Source organism: Mus musculus, chromosome 6, assembly GCF_000001635.26.
Source record: "Mus musculus strain C57BL/6J chromosome 6, GRCm38.p6 C57BL/6J".
In the NCBI taxonomy this organism is placed as follows: Eukaryota; Metazoa; Chordata; class Mammalia; order Rodentia; family Muridae; genus Mus; species Mus musculus.
The window spans coordinates 120,458,487-120,484,010 of NC_000072.6; the positions used below are offsets into that span (position 1 = coordinate 120,458,487).

Here is a 25,524-nt window from a genome sequence, read left to right on the forward strand (position 1 = left end):
GCTGTTCTTTCTAAAACAGGGCACGCCCTCTGTGGGCACACCCTCTGTGAGTTTCCTTTCCCCTACATTCTCAGCACCTCCCACCCTCTCTGGAGGTTTCTTTCAGTCCATCTAAACTTCAATCTTCTACCTTTTTCAGTGTCAGTGCAGCTGTTAGATATAAAGTGTAACTTCAGCATCCTTTGACAAGGGGCTCCTCTGTGTCTAACCTGAGTACTTTCTCACCCGATTGTCAGCCTTCCTAGGAACCCACAGCCTTTTCATGTTTCCAGACTCACATACTGAGGTTCCCACTTAGGACCAACCTCTGAAGACCCTGGCCAGTCACCTCCTTGGACTCATTATTATTATCCTGTGTGGGGTGTTGGGTGTGTGTGTATGTGTGTGTGTGTTTTCTCAATTTGTTGTCATTAGTGGTGACAGAGATGGCTCAATAGTTAAGAGCATTGGCTGCTCTTCCAAAAGACTAGGGTTCCAATTCCCAGCATCCACGTGGCAGCTCACAACTGACTGCAACTCCAGTCCTAGAGGCTCCTACACCCTCATACGTGCATACAGGCAAAACACCAATGCACATAAAAAAAAATACAATTTACCAAAAAAAAAAAAAATGTTATCATTATACAGTGTTGGGTTGATGTTTCCTTCTAAGCAGCACCAGAGGAGAGAACATTGAATATTGACACCAACTTCGGCAAGATATGGAGTTGAGGCCTAAGGAACTGATCCAGCCGATCAGCCAGACCACATGGATCCTCTGCCAGGGGCAGCAGTCTTCAGAACTGAAAAGGTGGACAGAGTTCATCCCCACAGCAGGGGAATGTCCTAAAACAGAACATGGATGGGTGGGTTGTGATGGGCGGGTTTGTGGTGTTTAGAAGGGAACATTTTGGATCATCCTTCTGGACATCCTTAAGTTTTTCTTTCCTTCTTTCTTAAACTGAAGAGTGAGGTATAAAAATAAGGAGGAAGGCCTGGGGAAGGGGAGAGTTAGGAGGGGGAAGGGCTGGGTAGAAGAGAGGACGGAGGAGGGAGAGCGCAGCCTGGGAAGAGGGGAGCATGGGGCTGGAGCCTGCATTGCCAGTTCAGACATTGAGGGTCCCAGCTCAAGAGCCAAAAGCTGAAGGTGGCTAAGGGGATCCCACCCAAAAGGCAGGCTTCCCTTCTGTTTGCTTTGTTGCTGCTGTGTTTCAAAGAAAAGAGGGTCACAGATCCCTTTGCTAATCTGTTTCTTTCCCTTGCTAACATAGTCTGTAAGAGTTTACATACAAATCTTCCCCTGCTGGTTTTGTTGACTTTTGTATGAGGTTTATCTCCTCAATTACAGAACTACATGTCCCAGATGAAACATATAATATATAATTGTAATATATATTATACATTGTTTCATTATACATTATATTTGTTATATATAATATATTTATAATATATAATATAGCATTCTGTATATATTATGCAATATAATATATAATATAGTATATAGTATATTGTATAATATATATTACATAATTATAATGTATAGTATATGGCATATAGTATTTAGTATATGATCTATGATAAATGACATATGACTTGATATAATGAATTATATACAATATATAATACTTATTATATTGTACATTAAGTAATATAGTGTCTATAACATATGTTATATTATACATTATGTTATAAATATTATAAGGGAATTTTTTGTTTTTTGTTTTGGTTTTTCGAGACAGGGTTTCTCTGTATAGCCCTGGCTGTCCTGGAACTCACTCTGTAGACCAGGCTGGCCTCGAACTCAGAAATCCGCTTGCCTCTGCCTCCCAAGTGCTGGGATTAAAGGAGTGCACCACCACGCCGGCTGGGAAACATTTTTTTAAGTTTAGTTTATGTGTATATATGTCTTCCCTGTATGAATGTCTGTGCACCACTTGTGTGCCTGGTGCACTAGAAGGTCAGAAAAGGTTGTTGGGCCGGGCAGTGGTGGTGCACGCCTTCAATCCCAGCACTTGGGAGGCAGAGGCAGGTGGATTTCTGAGTTCGAGGCCAGCCTGGTCTACAGAGTGAGTTCCAGGACAGCCAGGGCTACACAGAGAAACCCTGTCTCGAAAATACAAAAGAAAGAAAGAAAGAGAGAGAGAGAGAGAGAGAGAGAGAGAGAGAGAGAGAGAAAGGAAGAAAGGAAGGAAGAAAGAAAAGAAGAGGATGTTGGATCCCCTGGAACTGAAGTTATATATGGTCGTGGGCCACTATATTGGTGCTTTATTGAATCCAGGTCCTGAAGAAGAGTGGTCAATGCCCTTTACCGCTGAACCATCTCTCCAGCCCTGAGAATTGTATTCTTACTGGTCTCAGATATTTTATTCTTCTCCTTTCCACAAAATGAAACCTGGCAAATATCATATGGCTACTAAACCATACGCCATTATTAGCTCGAAACCCAGGATATTTCCAGGTGATACAATTCTGGAGACCGGAGAAGTAATTCCACCAATGAGAGGTTTTCCTGATCAGCATCATTGAAGAGTACATAAAAACTTAACAGACTTGTGTAACAGCACAAGTATGTTCCTAAAGTGCTGTATTTACTGAATCTGTTTCCTGGAAAAGTAGTTAATAAAGCTTATTCTCAGAGTGTTTAAAAAAAAAAAAAAAAAAAAGAAACCTGCCTTTCCATCCCTAGCTTGCCGCTGTGATGTCCGGATCAGAGGCTTCATCCTCCCCTTTCCTTTGTGAAAATCCCAGAGAGCGTCACCGAGGTCCTTCGTGGCTGCTGGTGGGGGTCCGTGTAAAATTCCTGCCGAGGTCACTCCCGAAGTGAGTCTGTGCTGACCACCTTATGCCACATGAAGGGATCCTCCAGAGCGGGCTCCTTAGGGCTACATGGAGGTTTCCTGCGCCTGCCCAAATCACTCCCCCTGTCTCTGGTCCCTCTTGGGAGACAGGAACCTCAGATGAGAGTCTGCACATGCTTCCAGCCTGTCTCACACAACCTCAGGGATGTCGCAGCCACCAAAGCAGGCAGTGTTCTATAGTGCGGTTCTCCTGCCGGGCTTCGCGTGGTGCTTCATGCCGTGGTGCTAACTTGAGCTTTGCGGTCCTGGTTTACTTCTGGTTTGGGGTTTCTGTCAGTCTAGAAATTAGAGTGTGGGTCCTCATCCAAGCCCACAAGACAACAGGGTGTACCTCCCTGTGCCCTCCCTCCACAGCCTTGGGCGGGCTGAATTAGACCTTGTTTTGCTGCAGTAGGCTAGCCCACCTAGGGTGGAGTCTTCTGACCTAGGTAAAGTCTATTGTCCTGCCACTTCTGCAGCTTCCCACGAGATCCTGGCATAGTGGGGGATGGGGCCCCCCCTTTAAATTTCAAGGATTAAACATTGGGCCTTGATCAGAATCTTTGTCTTGGTCTCATTCTTCTCTAGTCATCATTCCTATCCAACCCCAGCTTTCCTTTCGGGAACCCAGTTCTCCGTGGCCGCTGGCGACTACACCTCCCGAGATGGGAATCAGCTCCCAAGAACCTTGGTAATAAAGAGAGAGCCCCTTGTTGGGTCTGAGAAAATAGCCAAAGGGTTTCAGTAAGACAAAAGTTTCCTTCTGCAAAACGGTGTACAGCCGTGTCTTACTGAGCGCATAAGCGCATCCAGTGAGAGTCGCGCTTGGTTTTATTCCCAACGTTAAGGGGTCCTGTGCCTTACTCCAGGTGGTCAGATCGTGGCCTCACATTCTTAGATGTTGCGGTTGATACCCAGAATGCAGTTTTTAGCAGCGGTGCAACCATGAGCACATATTTTCATTACAAGAAGTGTTAGTCTTGGAGAAATTTGAATTCCTAGTGGCTTCTTTGAATTTTTTTTTTCTCTCCAGGGGGTTCTAGAGGGCATCCCCAGGCCTTGTCAGAGACTCTGTCCGTTGTACTGCTCAGTCCCCCATCCTTCCACGCCTCTGCCCTCAGCCTGGCCTCAAACCTTCCTATGCTGTGTACCTTACCCAGCCAAACTGCACTCGGCGAGGCCACAGTGAGGCTCCTTGAAAGAGCTGGCTGTCTACACAGGCTGTCTCCGTTTCCCTCCTCTGATCCACTTTTAACCCTTCATACTTAGCAATGCTACCCCCCCCCCCCCACACACACACATCTCTGTTACAGAATGCCGTGTTTGCTTTAGTCCAGCCATGAGGTGACTAATTCACTGTCCAGGGTTTTGTTTTGTTTTGTTGGGTTTTTGTTTTGTTTTGTTTTGTTTTGTTTTTGAGTGTGCAAATGTATGATTCAACGCTGAAAGGGAAAAAATATAGTTTCATGGACTTGCTATATGAGACTTAAGCTACATGATCTGGCCATCAAAAACTAGAACTTTGTAGAAAAAACAAAAAAAACAAAAACGAGAAATAAGCATTACGACGATGCGATGGGCTTGTTTCTCCATAAAAACTGAAAGGGAGATTGAGCAAACAAACTCCTTGGAGTCCCGAGTCGGAAATTAGACTAAAATGATGAAACAGATCAGTGTAAACCGGGAGGGTACGATGGCGAGGACAGTCATAGCTCCACAGCAAGTTGACAGCGGGGCTCGGCTCCTTAAAACGGGTTCCTGGGCTCCTATCTTACTTAGCTGAGCAACATCCAAGGAGAGCCAAAGAGGCCAGGAGCACACCTGGGCCAAGGCGGAGGCGGGGCCAGAGGAAGGACAGCCCCCACCCAAGCCCCGCCCCGAGCGGCCCGCCCTCGGGGGAGCCGGAAGCGGGACAGAGGAGGCCGTGTGAAGCCGACGAGCGCCAGTCCTCGGCCGGGAAAGCCATCGCGGGCCCTCGCTGTCGCGCGGAGCCAGCTGCGAGCGCTCCGCGACCGGGCCGAGGGCTATGGCGATTCGGCGCTGCTGGCCACGGGTCGTCCCCGGGCCCGCGCTGGGATGGCTGCTTCTGCTGCTGAACGTTCTGGCCCCGGGCCGCGCCTCCCCGCGCCTCCTCGACTTCCCGGCTCCGGTCTGCGCGCAGGAGGTGAGAGAAGCCGGGCGGAGCGGGGATGCCCGGGCCGTCGGGGGTGGTGGAGAGGACGGCGGAGGGTGGTGAAGAGGTGTCAGAGGGGCGGGCGTCGGGAGGGCCGTCGGGAGTGCGGAGGGCTGTCAAAGGTGCTGAGAGCCGTCGCGAGTGCGAAGGGGCGGACGGCCCAGGCTCTGGCGGGCCCGGGGAGGCTGAAAGTCCGCCCTAGGGGCTCGGAGGACGGTCCCGGGCATGGGCGCAGCGTGGAGGCGCGCTGGCAGCGACTCCGGGAGTGGAGTCGCGGTGAGGGGGAGTTCTAGGGAAACTACGCGGGCGGCGGAGTCACTGGTAGCGCGAGGCGGGGTGACAATTCCGTCTGGGCCTCGGAATTGGAAGATGGAGGCACCAGAGGCTGGCAGCTCGGGATGGACATGGACCTAACCTTGGCAGGAGCTGAAATAATCTGGACTGGCCCCTAACTCCTTGCTTCCTGAGCAGTCAATCCTCCAGCTCTCCCATGCTCAGGTGCCCCAGCCTGGCCTCGGGGGTCCCCACAGGTTGGGTAGTGCGGGCGAGCCCAGTGCCCAGGGGAATCAAACAGGATGTGGGTTGAAAGATGCCGTCCATCCCATCTTTTTTTCACCACCACGTGTGTCCCAGAACCGAGCCTGCCAAAATTGAGTTAACATGTGTGGAAGTCTGCCAGTTTGTTACTGCCAGGGAGGACCACCCCACCCCCACGCCCCGCTGCGCTCTTAGGAAACTGACACACCCCTGGCGGTTGAACCTTACTTACTGTCAAAACAAAGCATAACAAAAAAACAGCGAACCTGTGCAAAACCTAGTGTCTGTTCCACGCATAAACTTTCCTCCCTGTCTCCCTTCAAGCCTTCTCTTCCTCCACTGGTTTTTCCAGCCCCTTCCCCTCCACTTCCACAGCTGACCCCAGGAACTGTGTCCAGTCGCTGAGTCGGAGGATATGAAACAAAAGGATAGTTCTTATCTAATTTTGTAGATTTACCAAAAGAGGGTGGGGAGAGGGTGACTATTTTTACTGGAAAAACTGTGTTTTTTAAAAAAGTCTGAGGGCTGCTGGGAAATGTCATAGTGCTCCCCGTACTGGGAAAGTCAGAGTGACATCTTCAGACAGGGCCAAAGTGTCAAAACATAGAGGATTGCTGTTTGTGTCTGGCTAGTCCTTTGCCAAGGGCCTCACGATACAAGTAAACTGAAAGTAGAGAAAGATGATTCCTGGGACTGCAGTGTCCAGGATGAAGTTGTCTTGGATGTAGGAACGTCTTGCAAGAGTGCTTTGCACAATCGGTGTGTGCAGAATCCAGGGAGGAGAAAATGACCCCCAGCTGGGCTGTTTCTCACTGAAAAGACATTTGAGCAGTTCTGTTCCAAACCAGGAGCCTCAGAAACATTTCGCTTAAAGCGTTCAAAAATCTCACTGGTGGAACGGTACCTGAAACAAGCAGGGTCAAGTGGAAGATGGGGGCATCTGTGGAACAGCAGAGAGAGATGGGTGGGAGCTGAGCCAAAATTTTAGGCTGTGAGGTCTGTGGAAGTTCACCCAGACCCTCAGCTACAGTCCCTGCCATAAATCTTGGGGGTCTTAGTTTTTTTAGTTTTTATTTATTTATTTTGAGTTGAGTTTTAGTTTAGTTTTAGTTTTTATTTATTTATTTTGAGTTTTTGTTTGTTTGTTTTTGTTTTGTTTTCCAGACAGGGTTTCTCTGTGTGGCCCTGGCTGTCCTGGATCTCACTCTAGACTAGGCTGGCCTCAAACTCCACCTGCCTCTGCCTCCCAAGTACCATGACCCAGTCACAGTTTTTATTTTTAACTTAGATTTTGGTTTTTGGTTTTTTGGGCTTTTTTGCTTGTTTGTTTGTTTTATGTGTGTTTTGCCTTCATATATGTAAGTGCGCCACATGTATGCCTGGTGTTCATGGAATTAAGAGGACATGGATCTTCTGGAACTAGAATTACAGGAGGTTGTGAGCCACCATATGGGTGCTGGGTCTCTCTGTAGGACAAGTGCTCTTCACTGCTGAGCCTTTCATCTTTCCAGCCTCCTTTACTTGGGAAGCTGCTGGCGGCTACATTTCTCTGCAGCCTCCCTTCTGTCTTCTCCTCTATTGCCTCACAGACAACTGGGCTCCACAGGCCGACGGCTTCCATTTCTGTTGGCTTTGAAGTCCTTTTTAAAAGACGCTAGAGCTGTGGGTGTGGCTCAGTGGTCTCTGAGTTCCATTCCCAGAACTGCACAGAGGAGAAACACTGCCCCCCCACCCCCACATACACACATACACCATCTATACTCACACACACACATACACACACGTACACACACACACACACACACACACACGCACAGATATCACATACACCATACACACTCACTCTCACACACACACACACACCACATACACCATACACACCATTTACACCATATGTACCACATATACCATACACACCACATACACCATACACACTCACACATACATACATACATACACACTCATATACCATATATATATATATATATATATATATATATACACAAACACACTCATACACACATATACACACCACACATATACCATACACATACACACATATACACTCACATACAAAAACACACTCACACCATATACATATACACACAAACACACATCATTCATACATATAGACACACATCACACACTCACACACAAATATACACACCATACACACATACTCATACACACCATATATATACACAAACACATAACACATATTAACACACTAAACACACACACATGCGCACACACACCGTTTTAGTGGACAAAGTATGCTTTATTTCCATCATGAGAGGACTGGATGAGACAGCTCAAAGGGAACGGGCCACTTTCACTTGAAAACTGACTTAGAAGTCAGTGACTCCCTCCTGTGACTGGAAGGAAGGAGGCTTCAGCTTACCTGCTGTGTTCCTTGGTCCCTGCTGCAAGCACTCGGGACTTGGTGAGTGTGTGTGGCATAAAGTACAAAAACTAGAAGAAGATGGAAGGGCCCTCTGTTTTCCAAGCAGTGGTAAACTGAGGACATTGCACATGTTTGGGTTGGCTGGAATTCGCACCTCAAAACCTGGATGACTGTAATGTCCCCACAGAAACCAACCCTGAAGACACCAGAAGTGATTGTAGTTCCCGGAATGTTTTTTTGTTGGCCTGCCTAGGTAGGCCTCTTAGTTCCCCATTTACTGCCATTCTTGAGGAAGAAGCCCTGTAAGCAGCACCCGGGAGTTCACCAGCGTGAATGCTCACACTGCTCACAGACAGGATATCTGTTACCATTGCCAGTTCGTTTTCCTGAGTGCTTGTGGTTTTGACTTGTGGTAGAATGACTGTTTGGCATCGCCCCTGTGTCTTGTGGTCGCCGGAAGCTGTGCTCAGCCCTTCTACTCTTCCCTAAGTTAAAAAGTTGTGTTCTGCGGGTGCTCCCCTGGTGGACTTTAGCATCAATTACCAACGAGCAAACCAAAGCCTGGTGTTCAGTCAGAGAAGACCTGGACCTAGGCAAGCCTCCCCATCCCCTGTTCCTAAGTCCTGTGTCCTCACCTTGAAGGGTGTAGGGAGGGGCCTCCTCATGGCTCTGTCTGTGAAGGCCTCAGGCTGCGTACACTGGGTGCTCTGCCAGCCTGTATCAGGCAGTTGGCAATGCATGCTCAATGCCCAGAGCTAAACACTTCTTCTTTTAATCATCCTGCTCTGAGTACAGAGGAGAAGTCTGTGTGTTGTAAACATCCCTTTACTGGAGGCAGGGTAGCAGTGCTGGCCATGGTTCTGGAGCAAAGCAGGCTCACTGTAGCTCTTCAACCTGGAGCCACCTGGCTACTCTCCGTAACAGGGAGACATGTTCTGAGATGTGTCTTGGTAGGTGATCTAATCCTGGTGTGAACTTCACAGAGTACACATACGTGCATAGACCTGGAGGGTACCATCAGCGCAGCCTCTTGATGTAGCCAAAGACGTGGTAAGCAGATTATGTAAGACTGCTGCCAGCATTACAGTTTACAGTGAACTTTTAAAGTATATGCTTAAAATAATGATAAAAAGCGCAGTTCAGTATTAGCTGCTGTCATAATCTCTTCATCATTCTGAATATTCTGTGATTTCTCCAAGATGGCTAACAATGCCATTCAATGGTATTCGTCTTGTTTGATTGCTTGGTTGGTAGGTTGGTTGGTTTGGTTTTGTTTTTTAAGAGGGTTTCTCTCTTGTAGACCAGGCTGGCCTTGAACAGAGGGCCACTAGAGAGACACTGAGGTTTTTGTTTTAAAGAGCATATTTTGTACTCACCTTCAACCCCAGGACTCAGTCCCTGAGTTTGAGGCCAGCGTGGTCTACAGAGCGAGTGTACAGCAGGGCTGTATAAAGAATGAGTATCCTTCATAGAGTATGAGTGTCCTTCTGTTTGGGGGAAGGAGTGGTTGGTTGGTGTTGGTGCCTGGGGCCGTACAGGGCGAGCATGCGTGCATTTATGCTGTTGGGATTGAACCTAGGTCGTACATGTCCTTAAACATTTCCTAGTGACTTACCCCTTAGTCCCAGGAATAGGGCTTCTGAAAGGATTAAGGAGACAGCTGGGGAGCAAATCACGGGCAGAACAAGATCTATATTAGTAGTGTCCAACGATGATACCAAATGCATTTTATATTAAGAAGATTTACAGGGGCTGTTGGTGGTTCACTGGGTAAAGGTGCTGGCCACCATACCTCACAACCTGAGTTCAATCCCTGGGACCAACAAAGTGAAAGGAAAGAACCAACTCCTGAAAGTTATCTCCCGGCCTCTCTGTATGTGTGCCTGTGTGCATCACACACACAATAAATAAAAATGAAAAAAAAAAGTTGTAGGGACTGAGAGACTTAGTGGGTAAGCTCTTGCTAAGCAAGCATGAAAGCCTGTGTTCAGATTTCTACCGACCACAAGCCAGGTGTAGCAGCTGTGCCTATAACCCCAGTGTCAGAGGACAGAAACAAGTGGATCCTGAGGGCTCACTGGCCATCTTAGAACACTGAGTTCCAAATTCACTGAGAGGCCTTGTCTCAAAAGAATAAGGTAGAGAAAGACCCTGTCTCAGAACAAGACAAGGTAGAGAAACTACAGGGGAGGCGCCTTGACCTCAACCTCCGGCTCCCACACACCTGCACACAAGTACATGTGCATACCTCAACATCAGTGCAAATTCTATATTGAAATTAAATTATAAATAAAAATAAATAGAGGTGGAATAGATGGCTCAGTGGTTAAGGATACTGTCTGGTCTTCCAGAGGACCAGCGTTCAATTCCCAGCCACCATATCGTGGCTCACAACTACTTATAATTCCAACTTCAAGGGATCCTGCTTCCATTTCTAACTTCTTCTGGCATGCAAATGGTACACAGATACACATGCAGGCAAAACACCAGGCACATAGAATATATATTTTTTAATTTTAAAGAAGCATATGTCTCTTCCCCAAATAATATTCTCATTTGCTCACCTCTTTTTTTTTTTTTTTTTTTTTGGTTTTTCGAGACAGGGTTTCTCTGTGTAGCCCTGGCTGTCCTGGTACTCACTTTGTAGACCAGGCTGGCCTCAAACTCAGAAATCCGCCTGCCTCTGCCTCCCTAGTGCTGGGATTAAAGGCGTGCGCCACCAAGCTCGGCGCTTATCTCATTTTTAAATCTTTTGTTTAGATTAATATCATAAACTTTCATCTTTAAATTCATTTTTAAATTTTATTTATTTACATCCTAAATGTTGCCCCTCAAAGATTTTTTTAAATATTTATTTACTTAATGTATATGGGTGCACTGTCGCTGTCTTCAGACACACCAGGAGAGGGCATTGAATCCCATTACAGATGGTTTTCAGCCACCATGTGGTTGCTGCCCCTCAAAGATTTATTAATTAATTTTACATATATGAGTGCTCTACCTGCTTGTACGCCTGCAAACCAGAAGAGGGCATCACATCCCAATATAGATGGTTGTGAGCCAACATGTGGTAGCTGGGAGTTGAACTCAGGACCTCTGGTAGAGCAGACAGTGCTCTTAACTGCTGAGCCATCTCTCCAGCTCTTTAAATTCGTTTTTATTAAGTAATGTAGGGATTCCTTTTTTAAAATTGTACTGGGATATTTAAAACAGCTCCCTAAGTCACACTCAAGCCTGCTCCCCAAAGGCAGGCACTTATAATGGACTTGTTTGTTTCTTTTGACACCTATGTTTTCGCAGTGTGCCTTTTTACTCACCCCGGGTAATAGAGGAAACATCACTTGCTCCAGATCTCTGCTTTCCCATTACATTTGTATCATGGTTTGATTTTCAGCTTCCTGTTGTTACAGCAAGGCAGCTGTTGTCTCTAGTGAGGCAAGAGATGCACTTTGATAAACATTTTTCTGGTAGTTACTCCCCTCTCCCCTTCACAGATGATCACACATCCAACTATTAACAAGCAAGACTGAAACTGTAGGGCTTGAAGTATCAAGCTATTTCTGTCAGTTGTAGCAAGCTAGTCAGCCAAGTGTTTCCAAACCCCTCCCACTTCCTCCTCTTGTCAGGATAGGTAGCATCTTGCCCTGGATTTTAAGTAGCTTCTGATGGGTAAGAAAGAGGGAGTCCCCCAAATGCAGTATAGCTGCTGTTGTTTCTGTAAGAGTCCCAGTCCCAGGAGCAGTTTCTGTCCTGTGTCCCAGTTCACAGGAGTGCTGGATGGGAAGAGAGGAGCAGGCTTGTAGGACTTAATCTCAGAACATGGTATGCTGTGTGTCTGTGGGAACGAGCAGAGACATCGAGATAGGTCTTGTTTTACACCTGCAAGGACCATTTGGCAGGCTGTGATGTTAGCCCAGGGCAGTGAAGGACAGTTAGTCACAAAGAACTGGGAGACGTACGTGAAGTCTGGACCCCAAGAGCATGTGAACTGGTGCCCCAAACAGGTAGGAAGGACACAGATGAAATAGTAGGCTCAGAATGGATCCTGGCATGATATCATCCTGTGGCCTATTTTATGAATGAACCCTGAGGCATCACATCGCCGAGTCCTGCACTCTGCTCCCTCTGGAGAGACAGCTGTCAATCAGTGTCCATCCTAGACACAGTGCGGTACTGTGCACCCGTCATCCAGGCCTTGCCTCTGCTGCACATCAGCTTCATGGGATGGTGTGGGCCAATCTGGGTAGTTCAGGCCTGGAAGTCACAGAACTTGAATTCCAGAGCTTCCTTGCTATCTTGCCAGCAGTGACAGTCACTCCTTAGAGTCCCAGATTCCAGCTCTAGAGGATGTCCCCTATCACTTGTGACAGAGATTGGCAGTGTTGCCAGTGAACTATGCATAATGAGTCAGGGTTTCATGACTAAGTCAGAGTTCTGTGGCATTTCCTAAACTGATGGCCAGTCTGAGAACACCAGCCCAGTGTTTACAGTGTTTGTGAAGCAGAAGTGAGAAGTGAAGGTCTGTTTCATCATCTCCCATATCCACTTCCTGCCCTGCGTCTTTACTCCTGTGGTTAGTTTAATTTCCAGCAATAGTGTGAAGTTGGTGTTAGAGTATTCTGATTTTTTAAAAAAGATTTATTTATTTTATGTATGTATGAGTACACTGTTAGCTGTACTGATGGTTGTGAGCTATCATGTGGTTGCTGGGAATTTGAATTCAGGACCTCTGCTCGCTCTGGTTGACCCCACTTGCTCTGGTCGGCTCTGCTCTCTCCGGCCTAAAGATTTATTTATTTTTATATCTATATCACTGTCTTCAGACACACCAGAAGAGGGTGTCAAATCTCATTACAGATGGTTGTGGGCCTCTATGTGGTTGCTGGGATTTGAGCTCAGGACCTTCAGAAGAGCAGTCAGTGCTCTTAACCACTGGGCCATCTTTCTAGCCCAACTACTCTGATTTTATGTTGAAGAAATTGAGGCTTTGAGTAAGGTGGTGATTCAACCAGGGCTCTGTGTGTGTGTGTGTGTGTGTGTGTGTGTGTGTGTGTGTGGCGCATATGTGTGGTGTTGTGGTGTGTGTGTGGTATATGGTGTGTGTGTGGGGGGGCAGAACAGTTATTTAAACTTTTCCTAACAAGTTTATAAATTTGATGCTTCACCTCTGAGGAAAATTAGAAACCTTGGAATTTTAAGACCTTCTTTTCCAGACACCCTCTCTGTTTTGTAGTTTGTTTTTGTTTTTATTATTATTTCTTTTTATTGTTTCAATTCCCAGCCCATAACAGTTATTCAGAAAGCCTCCAAGTCTAGCTTTGCTTGGCAGCTCATGCCTTTAGTTCCGGCAATCAGGGTAGTGGAGACAAGCTGTTCTCTGTGAATTCAAGGTCAGCCAAGTCTAGGATATTCTGTCCCCCAAAGATGCGCCCTCTCCCAAAGATAAAACGCCTCCAGTTCTGTTTGCTGTCTGCCCACCACTCACCTCCTCTGCTGGACAAAGAGGAACAAAAGTGCAGAAGACTTTTGACTACTTGGCAGCAGAGCAGCTCCCAAAAGTGAGCTGGGAGGGAGACAGGGACTGTGTGAACCGCTCTCAGGGGCCTGCCAGGCAGCGGGGCCACTGGGAGCCTGGCCCTTCTCATCGGTAATCAACACTTCCTTTCTTCCCACAGGGGCTGAGCTGCAGAGTCAAGAATAGTAAGTCCTCTTTTTTGTTTCACTTATTGCCTCAGTTAATACAGTGAGGGCCTCCCACTGACTTCACAGGGCAGCCTCCTGTGGGCTGAGCTCTGGATGGGGGTTGCCACCGTCAGCTGGGCCATCTTCGTTATAGGCATCTGTGCTCCATGAGGAAAACCTTCATTCATTATGCAAAATGCAGTCATTCCCCCTCTGCCATCTGGGTTTTGGATGTTGCCAGGGGTGGTACCCTAGTGCATCTAACTATGCCTGTCCCTTTCAGCTTGTCACAGCATCAGTGGTGCTGGCTTGGCTTGGGGTTTTTGTTGTTGTTGGTGGTGGTTTATTTGTTTGTTTGCCTGTTTGGCTTTTGTCTCTGGGAAGATTTTCCCTATGCTGGATATAGAACCCATTCTCTCAGTCTGAGCAGACAAGCTCTCACCTCTGAGCCACAATCCCAGCCCCTGCCTTTGTTTTAAGGCTGAGGCACATACTTCAAATGTCAGTGCTAATTAGGAGCCGTGACAAATAAAAAGGCGGAAGCTCTCACTGCGCCCCTCCCTCCTGTGCCCCCATTTCCAATGGCTGCCTCTTTTCAAAACCCTTCTCCCCAAACATTCCTTGGTTCTTTGTCCGCAGAGCTCTGGGAGCATCCCAGACCAGCATTAGAAAAGAGCAGGCTGGCTGAGAGATTGCCACGGCCACAGCTGGAAGGTTGAGAACAGCTGCAGCCCTTGAACCAAGTTGAAACTCATAGCAGGTCTCTGGACCCTCTAAGCAGATCTTAGGGTCTTGACTGCAGGTCTGATAGTTGTTCTCCTCAACAGGTACTTGTCTGGATGACAGCTGGATCCACCCCAAAAACCTGACCCCGTCTTCCCCAAAAAACATCTATATCAATCTTAGTGTTTCCTCTACCCAGCACGGAGAATTAGTCCCTGTGTTGCATGTTGAGTGGACCCTGCAGACAGATGGTGAGTGGCCACATCTGCCAGCGCCTGGGTTTGCCCTTGGGAGGAGACCACTGCTGCTTCTGTTTGGTACTGGAAGGCTCCATTGTTTATCCAAGGAGAACTTTTCCAGTGTTAGATGTGTGCCCACAGAGTGTCTTCTGTTCACACTGTCTTTATGAAAGGCCTTCCCTTGCATCAACTTTTTATTACACAGGAAGAAAAAGGCAAGTGGTTAATTTTACAAATAATTCCAAATATTTGGTAGAAAAAATGATAGCGGTTTTCTCTCTGATTTTCTCTTAGCTTAGGAGCCAGAACTTTTCAAAACACATTCCGGACCTCCTTAGGGGTGATTAGCTGCAGAATTTCTGAACACAGCCAGCCCCAGATCTGTGAAGGGGCAACAGCAGGTGCTCTCTGTGGGTCCCTAGCTGGTGCTCTCGATGACTCCAGCAGCCTCCCACTGGGAGGGTGAGCGTAGCTGCTGTTAGCACTTTGCCCTGTGGCCAGGGCTCTGACCACATGGTTGCAGAATCTTTGCTGCTTCCTGCTATAGACTGTCTCTTGTCCCACTAGGAGGTACTTTCTGCAAGGCCTAGGAGGGGGGAAGTGGGGAGTTAGGTAACAGGGCAGATGGGGAAGAGACACACCCTGGCAGGGGGTTGGTCTGCATCTGTGTCCCCTTTCCTTCCTGGCCTGCAGCCAGCATCCTGTACCTCGAGGGTGCAGAGCTGTCCGTCCTGCAGCTGAACACCAATGAGCGGCTGTGTGTCAAGTTCCAGTTTCTGTCCATGCTGCAGCATCACCGTAAGCGGGTAAGATGACAGCCTCACTGCACTGTGTTCCTAAGTGACACCAGTACAGGCTTCTTGTCCCAAAGGCACACCTAACTGAAAGGGTGAGTTCAAGATGTGAGCCATAGTGAGGGGCAGAGCCCGGCACACCTGCTTCCTATTATTCCTCCCACTTGACCAAAGCTCTCAATGAGGCTGGTTCATTCTCGAGAGTGTGTGCGTACGTGCGTGTGTGCGTGCGTGCACGCATATGTGAATGGCATGGCCATCTACTGGTAGAATTTTTAAACAGACAGAAAGGACAAAGATAGTGTGCCTCTAATGTAGGACTCTGTGGTTGTCCTTTTGTTTGTCTGCTTGTTGGCTGATAGAGGTGTGACATTGGGACTTGGTACACAGTGGCGGAGGGCGTTGTATGACCATCCCATTGCCTCTCTTCCTCAGTGGCGGTTTTCCTTCAGCCACTTTGTGGTAGATCCTGGCCAGGAGTATGAAGTGACTGTTCACCACCTGCCGAAGCCCATCCCTGATGGGGACCCAAACCACAAATCCAAGATCATCTTTGTGCCTGGTAAGTGCCCTTCCAAGCAGCCACTTGGTACTGGGCTCTGGGTGAAGCAGCAGGGGCTCAAACAGCAGAGGCTAACTCTGCTTCACAGTGGCTGCAGACCCAGGGGCTGCTGTGCCTCCAGCCGAGGCCTTTATGTCTCGAAGGCTATTTGTCCTCTGTTGTATGGAGAGACCCCAGAGTGTGTTGGCAAGAAGATTCTCTCCATCTGTGCAGAAAAGTAGCTTCCATCTCAAGTGCTCAGTGGCAAGGTGCTTGTCTGGGTTTGATCCACAGTTTTACAGAAAAAAGGAAAAGAAAACAAGAATAAAAGAAAATATATATATGGGAGAAAACTGGAGTAAACCAGGAATCTCTGGTTACATGAAGCAAGCTCTGAACTCAGGAGGAATATGCTTGAGTCAGGAGGGACTCCTAAAAGAAGAGGCTGTCACTGCCAGCCAGGTTGCCCCAATTTGATGGGATCTCTGGCCAGGGGCAGGTAGCTAGCCCTGGAACAGGCTGTGAAGGTGTGTCTTGGAACAGCCTCCCCAGATGCATAACAGTCTTGCTCTGCCCCCCTCCCCTACTGTGTAAAAAGTCTGTAAGAACAGGCTGGGTGTGATGGCTCACACCTTTAATCCCAGCGTTTAGGAGGCAGAAGCAGGTGAATCCTTGTGAGTTTGAGGACAGCCTGGTCTATAGTGAGCTCCAGGACAGCCAGGGCTATGTAGAGTGACCCTGTCTCAAAAACCAAAACAAAAGCACCAAAATCTGTACGAACAAATTTCCTAAAGGCAGAGACTTACCAATTTCTCTCTTATTGGGGTCGGCAGACTGTGAGGACAGCAAGATGAAGATGACTACCTCATGCGTGAGCTCAGGTAACTGGCTGACCTAGGAGACCTTGACCTGGGCACTACTGTAACTCGCACTCAGTAACTTTAACTTGCACTTAGTAAAGTTGGGTATGTGTACAATTGTGTACTGGCCCATACACACATGCCCACGTAGGCACACGTACCTCCCCTCACTTCCAACCTGCACTGTGCGCCCTTGGCAGGCAGCCTTTGGGATCCCAACATCACTGTGGAGACCTTGGACACACAGCATCTGCGAGTGGACTTCACCCTGTGGAATGAATCCACCCCCTACCAGGTCCTGCTGGAAAGTTTCTCCGACTCAGAGAACCACAGCTGCTTTGATGTCGTTAAACAAATATTTGCGGTACTTGTATTTCATACCCTTTCAGACATAGATTAAAATACCTCTCAAATCCTTCACCTTCCTCCATACTGGTCCTAGCTAATCCTGTTGCTAGAGCCCAGCCTGGACTCAGGCACACTTGGTAGCTCTCTTTCCTCTCAGGAGGTAGAGCGCGCTGGTGAGAAGAGTAGTTTATGAACATAGGTAACATGGCTGAGGAATCGTCAGACTATAAATCTAAATACAGAAGTCTAAATCTCGAAGTGAAGCTCATATTGAACTGCAGAACGGAAGAGGCAGAATCAAAGTCTCTGCAGAGCCAGGAGGGAGAAGCAGATTTAAGCTGGTCGTAAGATACGTAGTTGTTAACTAAAATTTTATTTTATCCCATCAATTTAGTGGGAACTTGGTTTAATAAACTCAGTTGATTTGCATTCAGTAGATGCAAGGTAAAGTTTTGCAGTCCTTAAATAACATAAATTAAACTTAAAGTCTGCTTATACCTTTGAAGGCCTTGGGCAAATTGCATCGTAAACTTGAGGTTAAGGGAACTAAATACTGGAGTAGTGGGAGGGTTAAGTGGCAAGAATCCTTCAGTGGCAAGCTCAGGTACTTTGTTTTTGGAGGCAGAGTTTCTCTGTGTAGTCCTGGCTCTCATAGAACTCCCTCTGTAAAACAGGCTGGCCTCTAACTCAAAGGGATCCATCTGCCTCTGCCTCCTGAGAGCTGTGTGCGCGCCCCACCAGAGCGCAGCTATGTTTTGTTACTTTCTATGTTTTCTTGATAGTTCTCTGTTTTGAGGTCATCTCATCTATTACTGACTCCTCAGTTAGTATTCCCCCTTCACTGTCCCACCCACATTCTCCTCACCCCATTCAGTCCATGGTCTCTACATCTCCACAGTCTTGCCTGGTCTCTCTTTATTTGGCTGTGTTTATTGAATTTTATTTTGAATTTTAAAAATAAGTGAAGGCATTTATTTAAGGAATAGATGAGGCCAGGTGAGAGCAGAGAGAGTGCTGTGCACCCTATATCCCTGCTGTATATACATAGGTTGGAGCCCTAGGCCCCAGCAGCCAGAGCAAAGAGAGGACTGCCCATTACTAAATATGCATATAAGTTCACGTCAGGCTAGTCACTCTGCTGAAATATTAACTTTTCTGGACTAGACATCAGGAAACCATTTCTCCCTCTGGCAGTTATAAGGGAGGCACTGGTCCACAGAGGGCCACTTTCCCAGCAGACACCACCAGGGTCTTACTCAGCTAGCTTCTTCCACCCCTCTCTCCAGCCCAGGCAAGAAGAATTCCATCAGCGAGCTAATGTCACATTCACTCTAAGCAAGTTTCACTGGTGCTGCCATCACCACGTGCAGGTGAGTCGGGAGAGCGGTGGGAGAGCATGGGCAGGTGGCCTTCCTTCCTTCAGAGGGAACAGAAACAAGGCAGGCATTGGGGAGCTCCAGCCACTCCTGCTAGGAGCCTCTGCTCGCAGCACCATTCTGCCTTTCTCCTGCTGGTCCTCCCAGCCTGGTAGGGGCTTTACCCTTTGGTATGGGTAGGAGACCTTATTGAAAACTAAGTAGGGAAGACGGGTTGAGTCTTACTGTATTTCTCAGGCTGGCCTGAGGAGGCTACCTTGGCTTGCCAGCAGCTGGATGTAGGTGCACACCCCCATATGCTGTTCAACAGTGGTGTGGAGATCTGAGCCTGGCCAAGCAGGGTCTCTCGCTCACAGATTGCTTCTTTTGCCATGAGGGTATGGGTTGGCATCTTCTTCACCTTTCTGCTCCCCCAGGTCCAGCCCTTCTTCAGCAGCTGCCTAAATGACTGTTTGAGACACGCTGTGACTGTGCCCTGCCCAGTAATCTCAAATACCACAGGTAGGAGAGAAAGAGTGGTTCTTGGTGTGTGTGGGGTAAGGCACTGTCCACTGGAGAGGAGTTCTGACTGTGGGGAGAGGGGGGTTAGCTTAGAGCTGCTGGTACCTATGGTGGAGTGCAGATGACAACCCCGGGTTCCCTCCTCAGTGCCTTTCACTAGCTCTGCACCCGAAGGCAGAGGACTTAACCTTTCTTATCAACTGTTTCCTTGGCCAAAAAATTAGATAGCTATTCTCGGAGAGTTAGGACTATGTACCATGGAAGCACTTTAACATGCCAAGTTCTAATATGAGAAAAATTGAGGTGCAGATATTAATTTGCCCATATTCACATACCAAAGCCATAACCCCAGGTTCTTACTTGAGCTTATAGGGATTTGTAGAGGTTGGCAGCCACATGTCCCTGGCTCTCTGCTTCTGCCACATGCAGATCAGACAGGGGCCAGTGTGACACTGTGGTGGACGGAGCCCTGGCCCCTTGGGAAGAGGCTCCATGGAGAAGGCTACACCAAGTGTAGCTATGCCTGTCTGCAGAGTTAAGGTTGTCATCCCTATCTAATGGGTGGAGGTCATCAGTGGGCATCTCTGATAGGTTAAGGCCATTGCTGGGCATTTGTGACTGGCTTAGATGATTGCTCATCATTAAGACTAACCCTGTCCCTGTTTCCTTTTGTTCTATTACAGTTCCCAAGCCAGGTAAGTCCTTTCTTCAGTCAAGGTCATTCCCAAGGGACCACATGAGGTCCCAGCTGATCCCTGGGCCATCCCAGAAGGCATACTGCATCCACAGCTAGCCAGAGGGTGACATCATCAGTGTAGCCTGGTACAAGCCATAGCTGACAGGGCCTGGGCTGGGGGTGTGGGGCCCCTGCCCAGACTCACTGTGCTCTGTTAGTTGCAGACTACATTCCCCTGTGGGTGTATGGCCTCATCACACTCATCGCCATTCTGCTGGTGGGATCTGTCATCGTGCTGATCATCTGTATGACCTGGAGGCTTTCTGGTAAGGACTACGCCGTTGCTTCCCCGTTCCCTCAGGCTTCTCTCTGGCAAAGTGGCAGTCATCATGATACAGGCACCATAAGGCTGTGGTGAGGATTGAAGGGGGTGATGAATGAGGGGTCTTTCCTCAGAGCCAGGCGCATGGCATTTGCTCAAGGCTGTCCACTACAGTGAAATTTTGTAAAAGTTAGTATTTCTAAAGTCAGCAGGTTGGAAGGACCTAGTGTGGAATTTCCCTGCATCAGCCATGATCAGTCAAACAGCAGCCTACACAACTTCATCCCCAAGTCCCCAGCCTTTGCCTCTGAGGTCAGAGAGGAATCTGAGGGACAGCAGGGTGTGGCTGAAAGGAGCAGACCCTGAACTCACAAGGGAAGACCCTCACTCTCCACCAGCTTTGTAGTCACAGGAGACCTAATCTTAGATTCCATTTCCTCTTCTGTAAAAGAGGACACTCGGACCTCCACGAGTCTAGAGTAACCCTGCTCATTCCCTGTCTACTCCTGCCCTGGCTGAGTTTTAACAGGGAGAAGGTGTGTTGCCTAGGCTGACCCTGTCCTGTGCTAGAATGGATCTTTGGTCCTCTGGGAAACCTGCCTCCACACTTGCTGATGTTCATCCATATCATGGTTTATCTTGAATTGTGGGGTCCACAGATTCTGGGAAGGGTCACATGACATTCCGTGTGATGTCGAAGTGTGTCCAGCTGCTATTACATTTTCTACGGCTTCCTCGAGTGTCCCCACCACAGGGAAGAGAAAAGGAGAAAACTCACTCACTAGTCATTGGAGTATCTTTGACAATCCTGAGCAAAGGCCCAAAGAACAGGGACTGAAATTAAGAGTCTAAATCACTTCTTTAGGAACTGAGATGTAACTCAGGGGTAGAGCCCTTGCCCAATATGCCCAAGGCCCTGGTTTCCCTCCCGGTCACTGTCATCCAAGGAGAGCAATTACTTAAGAGTCTAGTTCCCTTTCTTTACTTCAAGGACACCAGGAGGAGGAAATGTCGAAAGGACCATGGGGGCTGCTGCTGTCAGGAAGTGTTGTAAGATGTCTGCTTCCTGCATGGACTGCCCTTCCCTCCAGTGGAGTCTGCTCATAGAGGCTTGAGTGGCAGGACTGCAGAAAGGGGCCAGGGAGTCCACCCCAGCTCAGGTCTGTGGCTCCCAGCCTGGAGAAGCCACAGAAGAATCCAGACCCTAGCTGACTGAAGGGCCCAGCACTTCGCACATAACCTTGAGAATGTCCCTCCATAGCCCCACTCCTCAGAAACAATGGGGTGTCAGAGGCATCAGTCCCTGTTCACCTAGCTTACTGGAGCAGCTGACCCAGGGCTCACACCTACACAGCCACAAGACCTGTTCTCTGCAGAGGCCCAGAAATGTCTAGTGGTCACTGGCTGGTGTTGCTCCCCTTGTCCACCTGTATCATTAAGCAGCCGTCCATCAGACATCTGTGAGCCCTTCAGTTGTTGTTTCTCTTTGGAATAAGCCGCTCCATAGATTTCTTTTCCTTGCAGGCGCCGATCAAGAGAAACATGGTGATGACTCCAAAATCAATGGTCAGTAGCGCATGCTCTGTGGGGTCTGCCTGCTTTCTGAAGCCTGCTGGGTTCCTGGGGTAGATAGATCTGTTGTGTCTCTGGTCAAACTCCTGAGTCCTTTCAGAAGGCCCTATCCTTACGTAGGACACAAGTCTCCACCTCATACAGAGAGGGCTTTGGGATGCTCCAAACATCCTTCTTAATTTAATTGCTTAGACAAAGAAGAGAAGGTGAACATTTTTCAGGGAAAACCCTTCCTGAATGGGCGTTTCTCTTCCATGGGCATTGTACCTTTAATTCTTCTGATTTATTTTGATTTATGAGGTCCCACTATGCAGCCTTGGCTGGCCTGCAACTTTCTATGTAGATCAGGCATAGAGAACTCCTGCCTCTGCCTCCCGAGTGCTGGGATTAAAGGGGTGCACCACTATGTCTGGCTTTCTACCCCTTTTTCATTTAAAATGATGAAAATATCAGCCAAAGACCAGCTGGCGCTATGTGGAGGAGACTGGAGGCAGCGAGGAGGGAGGGAGACTGGTTCCTGCTCACACAGGGCCCACACTGCTTCCTCATATATCACAAGGCAACATAGCAGCATCTGGTCTACCAGAAGGCTGTTTGCCGAAGGTAGAAAGTCAGACTCTGCCTTCAGTGCAGGTAGTTCACAGGCTGACTCTGGAGCCGTGGTCCTCAACCTTCCTAATGCTGTGACCCTTTAATACAGTTCCTCATATTGTGGTGACCCCAACCATAAAATTATGTTTGTTGTTACTTCATAATTATAACTCTGCTACTGTAATTCATGACATAAATATCTGATATGCAGGCTATCTGATATACAATCCTGTGAAAGGGCCGTTCAACCCCCGAAGGGTTAAGAACCGCTACTCTAGAGAGCAATGCCCAGGTCCAGTCCTTGGCATGAGGATCAGCACACGTTTCTTTGTCTCTTCCAGGCATCTTGCCCGTAGCAGACCTGACTCCCCCACCCCTGAGGCCCAGGAAGGTCTGGATCGTCTACTCGGCCGACCACCCCCTCTATGTGGAGGTGGTCCTAAAGTTCGCCCAGTTCCTGATCACTGCCTGTGGCACTGAAGTAGCCCTTGACCTCCTGGAAGAGCAGGTTATCTCTGAGGTGGGGGTCATGACCTGGGTGAGCCGACAGAAGCAGGAGATGGTGGAGAGCAACTCCAAAATCATCATCCTGTGTTCCCGAGGCACCCAAGCAAAGTGGAAAGCTATCTTGGGTTGGGCTGAGCCTGCTGTCCAGCTACGGTGTGACCACTGGAAGCCTGCTGGGGACCTTTTCACTGCAGCCATGAACATGATCCTGCCAGACTTCAAGAGGCCAGCCTGCTTCGGCACCTACGTTGTTTGCTACTTCAGTGGCATCTGTAGTGAGAGGGATGTCCCCGACCTCTTCAACATCACCTCCAGGTACCCACTCATGGACAGATTTGAGGAGGTTTACTTCCGGATCCAGGACCTGGAGATGTTTGAACCCGGCCGGATGCACCATGTCAGAGAGCTCACAGGGGACAATTACCTGCAGAGCCCTAGTGGCCGGCAGCTCAAGGAGGCTGTGCTTAGGTTCCAGGAGTGGCAAACCCAGTGCCCCGACTGGTTCGAGCGTGAGAACCTCTGCTTAGCTGATGGCCAAGATCTTCCCTCCCTGGATGAAGAAGTGTTTGAAGACCCACTGCTGCCACCAGGGGGAGGAATTGTCAAACAGCAGCCCCTGGTGCGGGAACTCCCATCTGACGGCTGCCTTGTGGTAGATGTCTGTGTCAGTGAGGAAGAAAGTAGAATGGCAAAGCTGGACCCTCAGCTATGGCCACAGAGAGAGCTAGTGGCTCACACCCTCCAAAGCATGGTGCTGCCAGCAGAGCAGGTCCCTGCAGCTCATGTGGTGGAGCCTCTCCATCTCCCAGACGGCAGTGGAGCAGCTGCCCAGCTGCCCATGACAGAGGACAGCGAGGCTTGCCCGCTGCTGGGGGTCCAGAGGAACAGCATCCTTTGCCTCCCCGTGGACTCAGATGACTTGCCACTCTGTAGCACCCCAATGATGTCACCTGACCACCTCCAAGGCGATGCAAGAGAGCAGCTAGAAAGCCTAATGCTCTCGGTGCTGCAGCAGAGCCTGAGTGGACAGCCCCTGGAGAGCTGGCCGAGGCCAGAGGTGGTCCTCGAGGGCTGCACACCCTCTGAGGAGGAGCAGCGGCAGTCGGTGCAGTCGGACCAGGGCTACATCTCCAGGAGCTCCCCGCAGCCCCCCGAGTGGCTCACGGAGGAGGAAGAGCTAGAACTGGGTGAGCCCGTTGAGTCTCTCTCTCCTGAGGAACTACGGAGCCTGAGGAAGCTCCAGAGGCAGCTTTTCTTCTGGGAGCTCGAGAAGAACCCTGGCTGGAACAGCTTGGAGCCACGGAGACCCACCCCAGAAGAGCAGAATCCCTCCTAGGCCTCCTGAGCCTGCTACTTAAGAGGGTGTATATTGTACTCTGTGTGTGCGTGCGTGTGTGTGTGTGTGTGTGTGTGTGTGTGCGTGTGTGTGTGTGTGTGTGTGTGTGTGTGTGTGTAGTGCCCGGCTTAGAAATGTGAACATCTGAATCTGACATAGTGTTGTATACCTGAAGTCCCAGCACTTGGGAACTGAGACTTGATGATCTCCTGAAGCCAGGTGTTCAGGGCCAGTGTGAAAACATAGCAAGACCTCAGAGAAATCAATGCAGACATCTTGGTACTGATCCCTAAACACACCCCTTTCCCTGATAACCCGACATGAGCATCTGGTCATCATTGCACAAGAATCCACAGCCCGTTCCCAGAGCTCATAGCCAAGTGTGTTGCTCATTCCTTGAATATTTATTCTGTACCTACTATTCATCAGACATTTGGAATTCAAAAACAAGTTACATGACACAGCCTTAGCCACTAAGAAGCTTAAAATTCGGTAAGGATGTAAAATTAGCCAGGATGAATAGAGGGCTGCTGCCCTGGCTGCAGAAGAACCCGAGAGAGCCTGCGGGTGGCGTCTGGGCAAGAGGGGAGTGGCCTGTGGATTGAGTATTAGGAAGGAGCCAGAGCTCAGGGTGGAGAGAGCTCTGTGGGGCTAGGGTGGGAGCAGCTGGGGACTCCTCTCATGAGTGGATCTGTTGCCCTACGGGGGAGGAAACTTCATGCCAAATATACCCAGAAGTCTTCTCAGATCAGTTCTTTAGAAAGAGCTGGTATAGAAATGGGTGATGTAAAACTTGAGAAGCAGGAAGAGGCGTGTGAAATCCTGTGCTCTCTCAAGTGCTGGCTGCCAGTCCGTGGGAGGGCTGCGGCATGTGATTCTTCATGGGCTGCAGCCACCAGATCCCTGGAGAGCTCTACCTCGGGGTACAGTGAGGGAGTTGAGAAAGATGTGAGGGTAGTGGGCATGGGGGCGTGGCATAACAGGAGAACTCGGGAGGCCCTCAAGGTCAGAGGAAAGTATGTCACTGTATAACTACAGTAAGAGAGGTTGTTTAAAGTAGCTCCAGGGCGCCCTCATGGGGCAGACAGCAGCCTTGTGGCGTAGGTTCTAGAGAATGCACAGGTCTTCCTAGACTTAGGTGAGAAAAGGACCATGAAATGCTGTGGGAAGCACGAATTCAGTGATTGTGTGTGTGCATATGTGTGTGCAGTAATGAAGACTTAATAAAGTTGCTGTATTGGTAAGAACTCATAGTTGTTATTGAATCACCTCTTACCATAGGTCAGACACGTCTTGCCTAGCATTAGCAAGCCCTGAGGTTCCAAGTCTCACTGTGTGGCCTGTATTCAACCCTGCAGCAGCCAAGTGAGAAAGAGAAAGCCCCTCCCACCCATCAGCCTTTCCCAGCTCTATTTCTTCAGAAATTCAGGCAGCAAGGGCCCTTGGATCTAGACACCAGTCAAGCCTATGGCATCTGCCACCCTAGTTTCAGATACGAACTTAAACGTAAGTTCTCCCAGCAGCAA

General features: G+C 48.8%; 1 protein-coding gene across 2 annotated transcripts; it reads left to right on the plus strand.

Annotated features, from left to right (window-relative positions):
• Nucleotides 1-4,694: 4,694 nt before the first annotated feature.
• Il17ra (interleukin 17 receptor A) lies at nucleotides 4,695-25,245 on the plus strand. Of its 2 annotated transcripts, none has more exons than XM_006505618.1 (13): nucleotides 4,695-4,980; nucleotides 13,606-13,630; nucleotides 14,440-14,586; nucleotides 15,268-15,380; nucleotides 15,804-15,930; nucleotides 16,743-16,790; nucleotides 16,970-17,133; nucleotides 18,404-18,487; nucleotides 18,910-18,994; nucleotides 19,678-19,689; nucleotides 19,895-19,996; nucleotides 21,517-21,558; nucleotides 22,497-25,245. In XM_006505618.1, exons 1-13 carry the CDS (start codon nucleotides 4,843-4,845, stop codon nucleotides 23,996-23,998), a joined length of 2,589 nt encoding a protein of 862 aa, XP_006505681.1. In that variant the 5' UTR covers nucleotides 4,695-4,842; the 3' UTR covers nucleotides 23,999-25,245. The 2 variants fall into 2 exon arrangements, with proteins under 2 accessions (XP_006505681.1, NP_032385.1); NM_008359.2 differs by having other exon boundaries at nucleotides 4,711-4,980; nucleotides 19,889-19,996; nucleotides 22,497-25,241.
• The last annotated feature ends 279 nt before the right edge of the window (nucleotides 25,246-25,524 follow it).

Coding starts and splice junctions, on each gene's coding strand:
- Il17ra (NM_008359.2), top strand. CDS start 4,843: ATGGCGATTCGGCGCTGCTGGCCACGGGTCGTCCCCGGGCCCGCGCTG. Junction 15,381..15,803: donor TGCAGCATCACCGTAAGCGG/GTAAGATGACAG, acceptor TCTCTTCCTCAG/TGGCGGTTTTCCTTCAGCCA. Junction 17,134..18,403: donor TCGTTAAACAAATATTTGCG/GTACTTGTATTT, acceptor CCCTCTCTCCAG/CCCAGGCAAGAAGAATTCCA.